Below are 16,171 nucleotides of genomic sequence, written 5' to 3'. Positions count from 1 at the left end.
CATTGACATATGATGTGAATATATCTCTTTACCCTTGCCCTCGACACCTGAGGTATATAAAGGTGTTAGGAGCCACTCCATTATTCTGATTAACTGTTTTAATTGATTGTAATACTGTCTTTTTATGTTTCTCCACCCTGTGAACTTATGGTAAAGGGTGGAAGAGGAGGAGAGGTGGATTACAGGGAGTGTGACCGCTTCCGTCACACTGGGAACTAAGCCTCAGGGGAACAACAGTAGACTCTGGAAATTTAGAATGGAGCATGAGAAGGCGGGCAACTTATGGCATCACACAGGGCGCCACTGAAATTTGAGATCCCAAGGTCTGCCACTGGGAGGAGGAGGATAGTAGTAATTATTATTATTATTATTATTATTATTATTATTATTATTATTATTTGTACCCCACCCACCTGGATGGGTTTCCCCAGCCACTCTGGGCGGCTTCCACAAAGACCAAAAATACACTAAGATGTCACACATTAAAAACTTCCCTGAACAGGGCTGCCTAATAATAGTAATGATGATGATGATGTATTAATCAGGTTCATCTGCTGCAATAAAAATAATGAAGAGTCCCGTGACATCTTAAAAGTTTAATAAATTTATTTGGATTGCAAAATTTGGATGAAAGAATTTAGTTGTTCTTTGGGTCCAATGTATGCATCCCTGAATATATGCTGCCTTTATTGCTTACTAGCTAGTGTCATATACCTACTGATGTGATCATGTGAAGAAATGACCGATTAAGAAGGCCAGTCAAATGCAACCTAGATATAGGATTAAGCAGGGGGTTTAGCATCTGCAGCCATTAGGCTTTGGGATTTACCATCTTTAATTATTTTTTTCCTCGAGTGATACAGAGAGTATACGATAATCTCCAAATCCTTCTCCAGCCCGTATGCGTCCAGATCACTTTTCATTTGACAGGAAACCCAAATGCAGATATTACAACAAAAGCCCAGCCTAACCAAACAAAGAGAGGAATCAGACCACCGTAATGGCTGAGGTGCATTGGCAGAAAACACACCCCTTTTTATGAAGAAGAAAAAAAGAAACCACAGTAAAACATTTGTTTGTGGAGATAAATAAAGATCAGAAGGGGAACTGGGGTGGGGGGGGAATTTCAGTTGATGTAAACAGACAGGATTCAAATTATTTCAACTCACCTTATTGAGGGAATAAAAAGAAGGGCTGGAGGAGAACCCGTCTACATACTTTAGAAGCATTTAAAAGACATTAATTCATATATGGCAGCAACATTTTTACCTCTATAATTATAGGGGGGGGGGACTGGTCAAAAGAAACTTTTCTCTGCCACGAGTCTTCCAGAGAGCATTTAAAAAAACACGCCAGATCAAAATGATACTGAGTACAAAAACATGATAACGGTATGCTTGTGAGAACATGATCTCCCCACTCCCAGCTGAGTCGGATTGGAAACTAGTAAGGAAAATAACACTTTATAAGCTCAGAGAGACTGCCTTATTCCTACTGGTCATATGTTCCACTGAAAACAGGTCCCAGGGCTAACTCCCAATGATCCTAGGACTACATTTATGCCCTCTCTCTTAAGCTTTCTGGGGCCATCAATCCAGAAATGAAAATATTTCCAGCAAAAACCTCTCTTCCATACATGAATGCTTCAGTGACCAAAGATGCAAACACTTGCAAGTTTTACCCTTATCTATCAGCACATTTGCACAGCTTCACTGTTCTTTTTAAAATTCCCACATCTGTCTCCTCCTTTGTCAGAAGACAAGACCTTGGGGAAAGAAAAATTACTAATAACTAAGTAGGCGAGATGTAAGTTGTCAGCAGTAACTGGGCCAAAAATGTACGCTGACCGTCCTTCAGATTCTGCAACTGAATGTGTTATCATTAGAAAAGGTATTTGGTTTTAAACTTGCAGAAAGGATGTTGCCAATGGTATGCCGCAACGATCATCAAAATCCGCTTTCCGGATGCAAGCGTGAGTCCAGCCATTTCTAAGAGCCTCCTTGAAATCCAAATAAAGACAAGTGGACTCCAGCATGGTAAGCAATTTGGGAACTGCTGTGCGGGCATTTCTTCACCTACTAGCATTGTGCAGAAAAATGAGCTGTAATGCAGCCATCATCTCAAAGCAAAAACAAGAGATGGGTTGATAAGGTTAGGCTGGCCTTTTCCTGCTAGCATTGTAAGCTGAAAGGAGCACATCAGTAGAAGTCTTGCCTTTACAGAATTGAGTGCACAGCTACCATCTAACATAAGAAGAACTCTGCTGGATCAGGCCAGCCCAATATCCTGTCCTCACATCCTGTCCTGAAGCCCACAAACAGGATTTCCATTCTCCCCACTGCTGAGTCCCAAGAAAACAGTAATAAGAGACATGTTGTTGTTGTTTAGTCGTTTAGTCGTGACCCATGGACCAGAGCATGCCGGGCACTTCTGTCTTCCACTGCCTCCCGCAGTTTGGTCAAACTCATTTTAGTCGCTTCGAGAACACTGTTCATCCATCTCGTCCTCTGTCGCCCTCTTCTCCTTGTGCCCTCCATCTTTCCCAACATCAGGGTCTTTTCCAGGGAGTCTTCTCTTCTCATGAGGTGGCCAAAGTATTGGAGCCTCAGCTTCACGATCTGTCCTTCCAGTGAGCACTCAGGGCTGATTTCCTTAAGAATGGATAGGTTAATAAGAGACATATTACCTCTAATAACACAGTCATCATGGCTTGTAGCCATGGATGGCCTGATCTTCCACAAATTTATCTAAACCTCTTTTAAAGCCACCACTGCATATTGTGGGAACAAATTCCATCGTTTAACTATGTACTGAGCAAAGATGTACTCTCCTTTGTCTGTCTTGAGTTGACAAACGTTCACCGAATGTACACACAACACCTTTAAAGCACATTCAAAGTCCACTTTTTTCCCCCTTCAAGTGAATTCTGGGCACTGTAAGAGTTGGTGGGAACAGTAGCTCTGTGAGGTTATTCTTTGAAGGAAATAATATATTTTGGAGGGGCTTTAAAGTTACAGTGTGCATGATTCACCTTGCTTTCTAATATTATGGAAGAGAAACACTTTTTTCTATCCCACTTCGTGCATAATTTTATACACCCTATACCAAGTCGTCTTACTCACCTCTTAACTAAAAAACCTGAAATGCTGCTGTATTACCTCATAGGAGAGTTGCTCCTGCCCATTGATCATTATGGTTGCCCTTTTTTGAACCTCTTCCTGCTCTACAATAGCCTTCCTGAGGTGAGGAGCCAGAACCGCACCAAATGTCACCTCACATAGATTTGTTACAATGAAACTCTGATATTAGCAGTTTTATTTTCAACCCCTTTCTTAATGAGCCCTAACACGGAATGATTTTTTTAAAAGCTGCTGCTGCACACTGGGTCAACATCTTCGAGTTATCCACGATGACCCCAAGGTCTTACTTCTGGTCAGTCACTGCCAGATCTCCCATTGTTGCCCTGCATCCAATGGCTGGTATTCAGCAGGCATGAGGTAGCCAATGTGGGGCCTAACAGACATCATCATCATCATCATCATCATCATCATCATCATTATTATTATTATACCATCCTATACCCAGAGGTCTCAGGGCGGATCACAGAATAAAATCAAAATACAAGACAAACAAACAAACAAACAAACAAATAAATAAATAAATGCCAATAACTCCCCTCCCCCCAACCCCCCCATTTTAAAAGGGCATAGGATGTCAATCAAATCAACCAAAGTCCTGGTTAAAAAGGAACATTTTTGCCAGGCGCCTAAAGGTGTATAAGGGACACGGGTGGTGCTATGGTTTAAACCACAGAGCCTAGGATTTGCCGATCAGAAGGTTGGCGGTTCGAATCCCCGCGACGGGGTGAGCTCCCGTTGCTCAGTCCCTGCTCCTGCCAACCTAGCAGTTTGAAAGCACGTCAAAGTGCAAGTAGATAAATAGGTACCGCTCCGGCGGGAAGGTAAACGGCGTTTCCGTGTGCTGCTCTGGTTCGCCAGAAGCGGCTTAGTCATGGTGGCCACGACCCAGAAGCTGTCTGCGGACAAACGCCGGCTCCCTCGGCTTATAGAGCGAGATGAGCGCGCAACCCCAGAGTCGGTCACGACTGGACCTAATGGTCAGGGGTCCCTTTACCTTTAAAGGTGTATAATGAAGGCGCCAGGCAAACTTCCCTGGGGAGAACATTCCCCAGACTGGGAGCCACTCGAGAGAAGACCCATTTTCATGTTGCCAACCTCCGGACTTCTCAAGGAAGAGGCACACAATGATCCCAGGGTTTGGATAGGTTCATATGGAAAGAGGTGGTCCTTGTTGGTTCTTAACTCCCATTATGCTGGCTGGGGCTGATGGGAGTTCTGGTCCAATAATATCTGGAGGGCACCTCATTGAAAGTAGTCTACTCATTGTCTGAGCCTGGAGGTGTCACAGAGCCATAATGGCAACGCAGCATGGTACCTCACACAAACAGGTTCAATATGGAGGCTCTTCGCAATGGTAAATGACCCACCTCTTCTTCTTCTTTTCTTTTGCCTTGCTGACATCTCTTTGCCTACCCACCTGGAATCCTCTTGCCTGGCACCAGCCAAGAATGTTCACAGTAAATCCATGTAGCTGGCCAGTGTGAAATTCCACAACTTTTACGGGTGATATTAAAAAGAAAAGCATAGGCAGGGAAGGCGGTATCTTCTTAGATCTTCCTGACAGAAAACTGTTTGGGGAACACTGCTATTTGATGTGAAAGATACAGAATGGTTAGGCAGTAGTGCTTCTTTGCTCCCCTAACAGAGGCAGCCAATGTCCCAATTCTCTCTGGTTCTACACATTCGGCAAGAAGTCAGAACATGTTGCACAACTCAGCAAACCTTGTGTCGACCAGGATTACATAAACATTGATGAAGACCTGAAGACACCAGCTGCGCTGCCTAATGCCTGAAGGATTATACACAGCCTACATTTACATCCAAGGAATGGCAACAGCCCCAGGTTTTATAGTTTTCAGCATGGATAATTCATACATGCGACTAGCACCTCCTCAGGCAAGCAGAGGTGAGAAAACCTCTGAACAGAGAAAGCTGGTGACACATCAGGACTGAAGATCCCTTCACGCTAAACACTTTGTGAAGTGCAATAGCCTTCACACATCACAGCTGCTTGAAGATGAAACAGGTACACGCCCTTTTAATGTGACTGTCATTTTCATACCCGCACAGACTTACTGAATCGTTTTTTGGGCACACACTACAAAGCCATCACACCTCCAATATTCCCCCCTTCTTGACAGAATATTGTTTTATGACCACTTGTGTTTCCGTAAGTAGCCATAAAATACTGTCAGGTCAGTTCCTGGTGGTGTGACTTACATAGATAAATACAGCACAATCCTAACAATTTCTACTCAGAGGTAAGTTCTATTGAAAGGCAGGTTTTTCCAAGTACTACCTGAAGCTGAGAGATTGGAACTGGGACCTTCGGCATGCCAAGCACAAGCTCTTTCCCCTTGTTTTAAAAATTATTTCTGGCCCCCATTGCCAGGTGGAGAAAAATTTAAACCGGGCCACAAGCTATCTGAGCCAAGAACAAATAGAGTAAATGTGTCTCTGAGCAAACATAAACAGTCTTTTGAACAATTTTAAACAATGGAAAACAGCCTAAGTAAATCTGGGGATGTTTTGGGGAAAGCAGGGCTTAAAGCAGCAATCTAATGATATCACTAGTATTTGATCAAAATCAGTACTTAAAAAACCCAGGACACAACCCATCCTAACGTAAGTATTGTATGAAAAGATTGAGTAATTTCGTTGTCCCTGAGAGGGGGCAATGACAATAAAGATATTATTATTATTATTATTATTGGCATAGGGAGCAATAGAAACCCGGCTGGCACGCGCACATTTCCCCAGCTGGCACGCGCACACACGCACACACCCACCCCACAATGAAAGGTCTGTGTGTTCCTCTTCCCCTCTTATCACTCCCTCTCATCTGGTTATTGAGTTATAATGCATAGGCCCATAAGTGCTTGGGTAACAGCACAGAACAGGTACAACGTTCTCAACCATAACAAAGCTTTGTAAATGTTATTTTCTACTATGCAACAAGCATTTTGTAGGCATAATCTATATACAATTGAGAAAAATTCCCTAAGTTTGAGCTAAATAGCACACTCAGACGTAGCTATTTGTCCAAATCTTACACCTGTTCAGGATCTCCCTCCCCCCCTACTCCCGAGGGAACAGTTCCATTTGAGCCAGTCTAGCATCCTGCTCCTGTGCTCTAAGACGGCTTCTGTGCAATCCTGCTATGAAATGTGCAATGAAATTGGTATCCTATCCTCCAACCTGCCTAGCTGCAATTCTGTCCTCTGTGTAGTCTCCTTTCAACATGTTATGCTTCTCTGGCCATGGTAGCCCTTGCACTTCTCCATTTATTACGGTTGGGAGAGCTGCTCCCTTGTTTAGGCACAAGAATAATTCAACAGTGCAAATAGGCAGCCATTTGCCAGGCAACATCTTATTGGTTTATGGTGTCGTTAAGACACCAGCCACTTGAGCGTGTAGAGCAGAACATCTGTGCTGCTAGGCTCATGGGCCTGCGTACTATAATCCATCTTGTGTTTGTGTTCTGATAATAGCTTTGGAGTGCACTGCATGCATGCAACACATGACATTGTGGACAGAGCACACCTACGGTATATCACACAGTTTCTGTCTGCTTAATCTCTCTGATACTGCAGCTTTACCATTGCACAGGTATAGCTGAACCTTGGGGCTGGGATATACAGCAGCTGACATCCAAGGCAGGTCGGCGACTCCTTGACATTAGACAGGAATGGAACGTCAAAATATTAATCTTGGTTTAATATGTATACAAGTGAAAGGCCACAGCAAGGCTGCTGAGAATCCAAGGATAAATGTGGAACAGAATACTTTACTCTAATTGCAGATTACCTCTGAAGAGTCAAATAAACCTGCATTAAATTGTCTCAGTAAATCAGTAATTAAAATAGGTTGGTCTCAGTCTCCTATGCAAGCTTCAATCGATAATTTAAAGGAAATTTCATAAATCTATCCAATTTACTCAGAACTCTGTCCCACTGGTTTTAATAGGCTTATTTCCTACTAAGTGAACAAAGCCTTGTAGCCTTCAACCAATCAATGGCAGCATGTCAAAGTAAGTCATTTTAAGACTCCAAGCAAAAGGCCATTATCTAAAAACAAATATGGACTATTGTGTTCTGCCAAAAATCATTTTTTCCTTAAAAGGCTAGTTTTCTCCTTTTTTTAATAAGCAAGCCCAGCAACATAAGCATCAAGCAAAAATTGTCATTTAACTTTTAGTTATGTCAATATTTAAAAGAAAGTGACACACTGCTGCACAAGTATTAAAGAACTGACTCAATGAATTTTAAGGTGTCGCTAATATGTAGACATTCCTTTATACCGCTTTCATTTCCTTGGTTCAGAATGGAACCAAATTCTTCTGCAACTGAGGCTGCAATCATATACAGACCAACTAGAAACCACACTTGCACAGGACCAGTAAGAAAAGGCATGTAAAAGTTAAAACAACCCAACTTGTACAAGAGAGAATTCTGCTGTGAAATTACTTCCATACTACAAAAAGCTGGGCTACTATGAAAAGATTCCTCAGAAACATATTGTCAAATGAGAAGTTTTATTATAGCTGAATGCAGCATCACAGATATTATGATCTTGGTCTCTCTTTCTTGCCTTTGTACAAGGCTAACAGAGAAACATTTGCTACTTTGACGACCTTGAAACGAACTCCTGGGATGTCACCAACAGCATGACCTTTCCGACCAAACCCAGCAACCAGGACTTCATCGTTCTCCTACAGATAAAATGAGAAAGCAAGAAGTGTTTGTTCACAACAAATACAAATGCATACATTTTTTAAAGCCTTTATAACTACAAGCAGCTATAATAAAGTAGTTTGGTTCAATTAATTCATTCTTTTTCTCAGTTGAACTGCGTATTATTTTCACCAATAGCACCACTCTGCTCAAACTTTTAAAGGGGTAGGTACTGTGGCTGGTTGCTGTGATTATACCATTTGCTGTATAAAGAACTATTTCTAGAGCTGTGTATATTTCTAAAACAGGAAGTGGTGGTGCTGTGGTCTAAACCACTGAGCCTCTTGGCCTTGCCAATCATAAAGTTTGAAGTTCAAATCCACGTGTTGGGATGAGTTCCTGTTGCTTTGTCCCAGCTCCTGCCTACCAAGTTGTTCAAAAGCATACCAGTTAGAGTAGATAAATAGGTACCACTGTGGCAAGAAAGTAAATGGAGTTTCCGTGCACGCTGGCACTCGGCACAGTGTCCCATTGCACCAGAAGAGGTTTAGTCATGCTGGCCACATGACCCGGAAAGCTGTCTGAGGACAAATGCCAGCTTCCTCAGCCTGAAGCGAGATGAGTACCACGCCCCATAGTCACCTTTGACTGGACTTAACTGTCCAGGGGTCCTTTAGCTTTATATTTCTAAAATGTTTTGTGCTATTTTATGTTGGTACTGGCCTGTTTGGCTCAGGACTTTGTTGTAACCTACCCTTGATTAATATGATGAACAGTGGGTTTATTTATACAAGAAAATAAATAAATACAATGAATAACAGTTTCTGGAATATGCTTACCTCAATGAAGTTCAGACAACCATCATTAGGAACAAAGGCTGTTATTTTCTTTCCATTCTTGATGAGCTGAACTCGGACACACTTCCTGATGGCAGAATTTGGCTGCTTAGCTTCAACACCACTGAAATATGAAGTGGACAACATAAATGATTTGAGTAATAAGTCTCTAAGTTCCATTGCTAGTTATATTTAATTCAAATTTACTAATTTTTTACTTAAACATTTATAGGATTGTGCTGGCAGTCAGAAGACATACAGTAACTGATTCTAGACTTAAACCTAATTTTAAAAAATAATGAAGTGGAACATAATTTTGTAGACAGTGGGTTTTGTTCAACTAAGTTTTACTCAACAATAGACCTACTAAAATGAATGGACCTTACTTAGCCATGTTCATTCATTTTATTGGGTCTGCTGTGAGTAAAACATAGCTGACGATCACCCCATATGCTAATCACAAATTTTAAAGGGGAAAAGTTACCCAATATTTTCTACCTTTAGCAATAAGAACAGAGTGACAAGAATTAAAAAAAAACCTCTCCAGAAAGTGAATCCTTTAGGACTTTTGACTGTAAAACATTTACACAAAAATTTTATCCTGCAGTTTTAGAAATAAACCAATGCTATGATATCTGTGTTACCAACAAAGCTTTCTGTGTGTGTGAATGAGCATGGTTAAATAACTTAAGGATTCTCAATCTATACTTTCCTGAATTTCATTAACTTCTGGCCTGAAAGTTTACATTCCCCTCCACAAAACAGTACTGGGAGTCTCCTAAGTCCACTGTTATAAATGATCTTAGATATGCCTAAGTCTGTACAGATTTGGAACAACTGGCCTAATAAACCAATGTTTTACTATATGCTACAGCAATGTTTCAATATCCTCTCTGGTGCTAGGACAAAACAAGCAAACAAACAAACCATTCAGAGTTTCTCTCTCATTAGTCCCACTAAGAAGCTTCACTCACACTTTTTCCAAGACAATTCCTTTGGCATGGGAAGCTCCCCCAAAAGGGTTGGCTTTCAAAGCAGTACCCAAATGTGCCTTCTTGTATTGTTTGTCATGCCATTTCTGGTCTCGGCGATGACTGCGCAGCTTCCTGGCTGTCCGAAGCCCACGGCACTTGCCTGAAAGGACAAAACAAACTGAGAAAGCCTTTCATCTCTAGGCACCAAGTGGTGATAACTTCCCTAAGCTTGTCTTTAAAGGACTTCATTTAAACCAGCACTGCTGTAGCTTCTGATGCTTGAGCTTAAATATACGGTATGCTATTTTATTACAAAAATATCCTTCAGTCGTTTGTATTCAGACCAGAAATCAGCAGTGTTTCCTACATGCTTGGAGGAAGTGGAAGGTGCGAGTGATTTGCACCAAACCCTCCTTTTTGCTGCAGCCCACACAAAAGCTGCAGCAGTGGGATGGAGATGGCTCTGAGGGGCTGCAGGGTCATCAGCAAAATATGCCATCACTCTTCCTCCACTGGATCCCTACAAGCGAGGATGTGCATCAATATTTCCAGTAAAATAGTAATAATAATAATAAAGTAAATTCAATAATAGAATAGTGGGCAGCAGAAAATGCACAGAACGGTACTACGAAATTTGAAAAGTTAAACAGTCCAGGAACATTGGGGGGGGGCGGGAGCTTTAACCTGAGGTGTAAAAAGTATCAAAGTAGATACCATGGAGAAACATACCCCTGCCATAACGATTTGTTTCAGGTTGCCTTGCATTCTTTTCACCGGCGCCTTAGGCACGTGTGTGCAGAGGAGTGATAACTGCTCTGAAGGTCTCCCCCCCCACCAATAAAAAAGAGCAGCCCGCAAACTGAAACGTCACGTCTGCACGGAAAACACGTGTTTGCCATGTCATTTCTGGTCTCAAGCCAGCTCGATCACGTTATTGAGAACCTCTTAACAAGGCAGCCCAGGGAAGGGGCAACTCGCGCGTCCCCAAATCCAAAACGCCCCGCTCCGCTCACCCATCTTCCTCCTGCTGCAGCTGCTGCCGGTTTGCCCGAAGGAGCCTGAAAGAGAGGGAGAGAGCGAGGATGACCCACAACCCACCGCGGCAGCTTCTCGCCGAGGACCTCACGCGGGGCGTCCACTTTCGCGCCTGTCTCCCTTCCTTCCGAAACGCCTCACTGAGGTGAAAGAGGTGGCTGTGAAAACGAAGCGCCGAGCGGGTGCCGAAAGCTGAAGGGTGTGTGTATGCGTGTCAAGAAATAACTTGAAGCTCTGCTGATAAATTAGGAACGTGCAGGTTGAGGGGGCGGGAGTCAACTTCCGGCTTTAAATAAAAGCGGCCATATTGGATGGCCTAAGAGGCGCTCTAGCCGTAGCTTCTCCGTGGTGGAAGAGGCCACACGGTACCACGCGCGAGAAATAAAGGCGTAAAGTAGCGACCAGAACACCGGCTGCAAAGTCTTCCTACCTCTGTAACACACACACCCCTTACGTATAAGCACAGAAAAGAACGGTGTGTGTAGTCTTTTCCTTTTAATATCTGAGGGGGAGGGGGCGGCAGAGATGGCGCGGCCTGAGAACTACGACTCCCACAATGCATCGCGCGGCAGCCGCCATCTTTTGCCAACCAGCTCAAACTTTACCCTCCCCGGTTAGGCACCGGCTTAGGCAGCCCATTCCCGAGGTCCTCGGAGCGGGGTCTCTTTGCCGCGGTGGATTGTGGGCCTTTCTCTTTCCTCCTCGGGATCGTCGGACGGCACGATGGGTGAGTCGCTCCGAGTCGGGGGCGCCACGTTATCCCAATGGGAGCGGCGGGGAGAGAGAGAGAGGCCCCGCGGGCCCCTGATATGCAGGGGGGAATGGTGCTTCCTCCCCCTTCAGCCCTTTCTAGAGCTGCCGCCGCCGCCCGATCCTTTGAGATGTTAGGCGCACGGCCACCTCCGATGGGCGCAGGCCTCGGAAGTCGCTCACGCGGCTTGTAATGGCCGGTGGAACTCGCTGCCGCAAGATGCGGCGTTGTCTGCGAATCAAAAAGTGCCCGTAGAAAGGTCGATCAGCGTCTAGGAGGAAGGCTGGGGAATGCTTCAAATCAGTGAAATCTAGTTGCCCACTGTAAGGAATAAGTCAATGGAATAATTTAAGGCTTGAGGGATCAGCCCCCCGTTGAAGTGCATGGCTGTATGAATCAGGGTATAAAAATAAAAGAATAGGAAATATTTATTTGCAGGGGAAATGCCAGTCGTTAAACTGTCATGCCTGCAAATTATTATTTGAATGGAAGAGGTGTGCAGCAGACATATCTGCGAAATGCCATATAAACTTCCACCAGGATTACATGTGTTACTGCATGGAGTATCGTGGATGAACTATTGGGAAGCTGAGGTTTGCAGCTCAGCTAACTATAGATAGTTTGCAAGATGGGCACCAAGTTCCAGGTCCTGCAGTTCAAAAACTCATGTTGTGATCAGAATGAATCTAGAAATGTGTGTTGTTTACATGCGGATTGTTGGTTCTAAAGTTGCTTGGAGTTATTTTCTCCCTTGAATTTTTAATACTTAAGGCCAGAATATATTGCAGAAGGAATGGATCGAACTCCAAAAGTACTAAGGACCACTACACATGCATATAGGGTGCTGAGGGTCACAACGCAGTAATGTGAACTATTCTCATTGACCAGGAGAAATATCCATCCACAAGTGTGTGGTATACAAGGTGTTAATCACAGACCACCCTATTTCCAGGTTTTATTGGCTACCATCAAGGCTTTAAAAACGATTATGCAAGAAAAAAAAATTTGGTTTTAGAAAGTTTTCCATAAGTTTACAGTGTAGTCCCAAATATAAAGACAAAAAATGGGTATTGTGAATTCTCTCACACTGCAGATAGGGGGTACTAGAGTGAATTGAGATGCATGGTGGTTAGTAGTTGTATGAACTTAGGCGCATGTCTTCAGTAACATCTAACGTACTGTTTTCTAGGCAAGTGTCGCGGACTTCGTACTGCCAGGAAGTTGCGCAGTCACCGACGTGATCAGAAGTGGCATGATAAACAATACAAGAAGGCCCATCTGGGCACTGCTTTGAAAGCCAACCCTTTTGGGGGAGCTTCCCATGCCAAAGGAATTGTCCTGGAAAAAGTGTGAGTTTCATCAAAAACACGTATAGTGTGTTCATTTGCATCCGCCAGATTTCCTGTAAAGAATTTCATACTGCAGAGCAGTACTGGTGACATAAATACAATCTAAATTGATAACACAAGACAGGGGAGCACTGTCAACATTTGCCTATTTCTTGCATCTGCAAATTAGTGATTTAATTTATTCTGGCCCTTAAGAAATTTCAAGCTTGAGCCAGTCCAGGGATTAACTGATTTAAGTCAGTAGTAGGTGTTTCTACAAATAACAAATACTCGACTGTTTAGTTAGTCTTTTCATTTCAAACATATTCCATTTAGGTATTTTAACTCTTAAGGAAAAAAGTAAGATATAAAACTTACAAAGCTTGAAGTAGAGTTGCCAGTTTGGGTCATCTACTGACGCGGGTGGTGCTGTGGTCTAAACTACTGAGCCTCTTGGGCTTGCTGATCAGAAGGTCAGTGGTTCGAATCCCCACCACGGGGTGAGCGCCCGTTGCTCGGTCCCAGCTCCTGCCAACCTAGCAGTTCAAAAGCATATCAAAGTGCAAGTAGATAAATAGGTGCCGCTCTGGCAGGAAGGTAAACAGCATTTCCGTGCGCTGCTCTAGTTTCGGTGTTCTGTTGCGCCAGAAGCGGCTTAGTCATGCTGGCCACATGACCCGGAAAAACTGTCTGCGGACAAACGCCGGCTCCCTTGGCCTGTAAAGCGAGATGAGCACCGCAACCCCAGAGTCGTCTGCGACTGGACTTAACTGTCAGGGGTCCTTTACCTTTTATTGAAAGATTAACAGCACAATCCTATTAATATCTTGTTCTCATCTAAACACAGTGAATTCAAGCTGTTCATACAAAAACAATTGATACTTTGGCTCTATTTAGTTTGAGGGACTTTTGTGAAATATATCTGCTTACAGTCAAAGTTCTGATGAATGTAGTTTTTTTGCTGTACTAAATATACAGTGTCTATTTCTTCCTTTTTGTGTGTTAGTGGCGTGGAGGCTAAGCAGCCAAATTCTGCCATCAGGAAGTGTGTCCGAGTCCAGCTGATCAAGAACGGCAAAAAAATAACAGCATTTGTTCCTAATGATGGTTGTTTGAACTTCATTGAGGTAATTTATCTAAATCCTAATAAAACAATATGCAAAAAAATACTCCGCCCAGATTTTACTAGTATGTTTTGCTGCTCTGTGTAGTAGAAACAGGGACGATATTGCAATATTATTGTGATGTAAAGTTTTGTAATTTCATTTTATGGTGGTGACTGTAGGATAATATTTCGCACTTAAACTTGGTTTCTAAGAATCCACACTTTTCTCAAGAATGGTGATAAATGTATCTCAGCAGTTCAGGAAAAGAAACACCTCTTTCCAGGGTAGATCTTGCTAATAGGGCTGCAGGCTTTGCCAGTGAGCAGGGTGGAGGAGAATTTGGTTGGCTATAATGTTTGATATTTGCAAACTCCTTATTTGCAGCGAGAAAATAATTGACTTGTTTTGTTTTAATTCCAGGAAAACGATGAAGTCCTGGTTGCTGGCTTTGGTCGGAAAGGTCACGCTGTTGGTGACATTCCAGGAGTTCGTTTCAAGGTCGTCAAAGTAGCAAATGTTTCTCTGTTAGCCTTGTACAAAGGCAAAAAGGAGAGACCCCGGTCATAAAGTTATGTTGTTATCAAGATGATCAATAAAGTTTTCTTATAAGAAATACCTTTGTGGTTTTTAAAAAAGTGGTTTCGGCATTATACATAGATTGTTTAGAAATGAAAGTTCAACATATTTAGTACCTTTTCTTTAATTAAGGAAGTCATTATTGGGCTATGGGTAGGTACATCCTGCAAGGGTCCCAGGTTTTGTTTAGCAGAGCTTAAGAAAGATGGTCTTGAAATATGTTTTATTTCCAAAACAAATTTTTTATCTCCCTAGTTCTAGGGTTTGAGGCATTTGTTTTATGGAAGGAGGCTTGATTAATCACTGCCATAAAGTTTGTATTCCAAACAACATAGCTCCTTTTTAATTCTGAGCATCAGTGATGATCAGACAATGGGTCTATCTAGTTAAGCTTCCAGTTTCTAACTACTTCACTTGAAGCACACTCAGATGACAAGTTAACTTACCACTATGGGAACACTTGTGTTTACATTTTTCACTTGCTTTGCACATCTGCATTTGAATTAAGTTATAGGTAACTTTTTAAGATCTCACGTATCTGGCATTCATTTTCACTGTTTGGTCAAATGAAAGGAATTGCTGTATTTACTCTGCCACAGATACTTCCATTTGTTGGCTCTTCCCAGGTCTCCAAAACAAATAACAGTTTTTCACTTAACACAAGAGTCCTGCATGATCAGACCAAAGGCCTATAGTCCAGTATCCTGTTCTCACAGTGACCAACCAAGTGCGTATGGGGAATCCCATAAGCCAGAGAGCAACGTACCCCTCAAACTGCTAGCTGGGGAAACGCAGTAATGGCACAGGCCATTTTTAAAACGAGAGTATGCTAACCAAGGAGAAAGTTTTTTTACAAAGAACCATGCATAGTGAAATTTGTTTGGATCCATACTATCATGCCTGAAGCCATAATATGTTCTGTGTCTTTTGCGGATGATACTTGCAGATAAAGTAGTATCTTTATAGATGAAGTAGCATCTGGGGCTTGCTTCCAGTCTTCTGTGTTTCGATGTAGCTGCAGATGTCCATGGATAAATGGAAACGGCTCTGATTCTCTCTAGCAAACATATATAGAAAATCCTTGTTTTTCAACCTTCAACCAATCAAAACAGAAGCGCTAAGTCCCCTTCCCACCCATCCCTGCCATAAAAGGATTTTTGCTATCCATTTTCTGAGACCCTTGTCAGCTCTTGGTTTCTAGTCTGTTAGGTAACTTCAGGTTTCTATTCTTTGCCACCACAACCAGCTGCCCTGAAAAAGGGTTGGTTCTAGTAGCACCCCTAAGCTCATCTAATCACAAAAGGCACCAAAACTCCTGTTTATATTACTGCAATTTGGGGTTTCCAAATCTTGTAACATTTGCTGAAGCAAAACCATTAGATCATAACAAGTAGCATTTATGTGAGCTGCCAGCTGGCCCAGGAAGCCTTTGCTTCAGAAAAGTGCAGGGAGTCTGAGTCTGGCAACCAATTTCAATAGTCTCAAAAGATTACTCCAAACCTCTTGCTGATTACCTGGATGTGTGCATATCTCTACATAAAAAAATTTGGATTCCCCAACACCCATGTTTCCAGCAGAAAGCAATGGGGAGCTTTTATTTAATAGGGTGCTGGAAATAAAAGTGTGTTGGTTCACAGATCTGGCAACGCTGCGGAGGAAATGTAAATATGTGAAGCTAAAGCTGTCCTGCTTCATGGATGCAATCACTATATTGATGGCAAAAGTTAGTACACTTCCAAAGAACAGAGTAAA

At 42.6% G+C, this 16,171-nt stretch overlaps 2 protein-coding genes across 2 annotated transcripts; one reads left to right on the top strand and one right to left on the bottom strand.

The window, feature by feature from the left end:
- Positions 1-7,657: 7,657 nt before the first annotated feature.
- LOC128423294 (40S ribosomal protein S23) lies at positions 7,658-10,748 on the bottom strand. The gene is made up of 4 exons (XM_053408295.1): positions 10,637-10,748; positions 9,624-9,783; positions 8,653-8,773; positions 7,658-7,851 (listed from the first exon to the last, which is right to left on the bottom strand). Exons 1-4 carry the CDS (start codon positions 10,638-10,640, stop codon positions 7,705-7,707), a joined length of 432 nt encoding a protein of 143 aa, XP_053264270.1. The 5' UTR covers positions 10,641-10,748; the 3' UTR covers positions 7,658-7,704.
- Positions 10,749-11,258: 510 nt separating this feature from the next.
- Positions 11,259-14,456, top strand: LOC128423293 (40S ribosomal protein S23). Its single transcript, XM_053408293.1, has 4 exons — positions 11,259-11,385; positions 12,599-12,758; positions 13,744-13,864; positions 14,264-14,456. The coding sequence occupies exons 1-4, from the start codon at positions 11,382-11,384 to the stop codon at positions 14,408-14,410; spliced, it is 432 nt and encodes a 143-aa protein (XP_053264268.1). The 5' UTR covers positions 11,259-11,381; the 3' UTR covers positions 14,411-14,456.
- Positions 14,457-16,171: the final 1,715 nt, after the last annotated feature.

This window comes from Podarcis raffonei, chromosome 11, assembly GCF_027172205.1.
Source record: "Podarcis raffonei isolate rPodRaf1 chromosome 11, rPodRaf1.pri, whole genome shotgun sequence".
In the NCBI taxonomy this organism is placed as follows: Eukaryota; Metazoa; Chordata; class Lepidosauria; order Squamata; family Lacertidae; genus Podarcis; species Podarcis raffonei.
The sequence above is the reverse complement of the archived record's forward strand: the minus strand, read 5'-3'. Positions and strand labels throughout refer to the sequence as shown.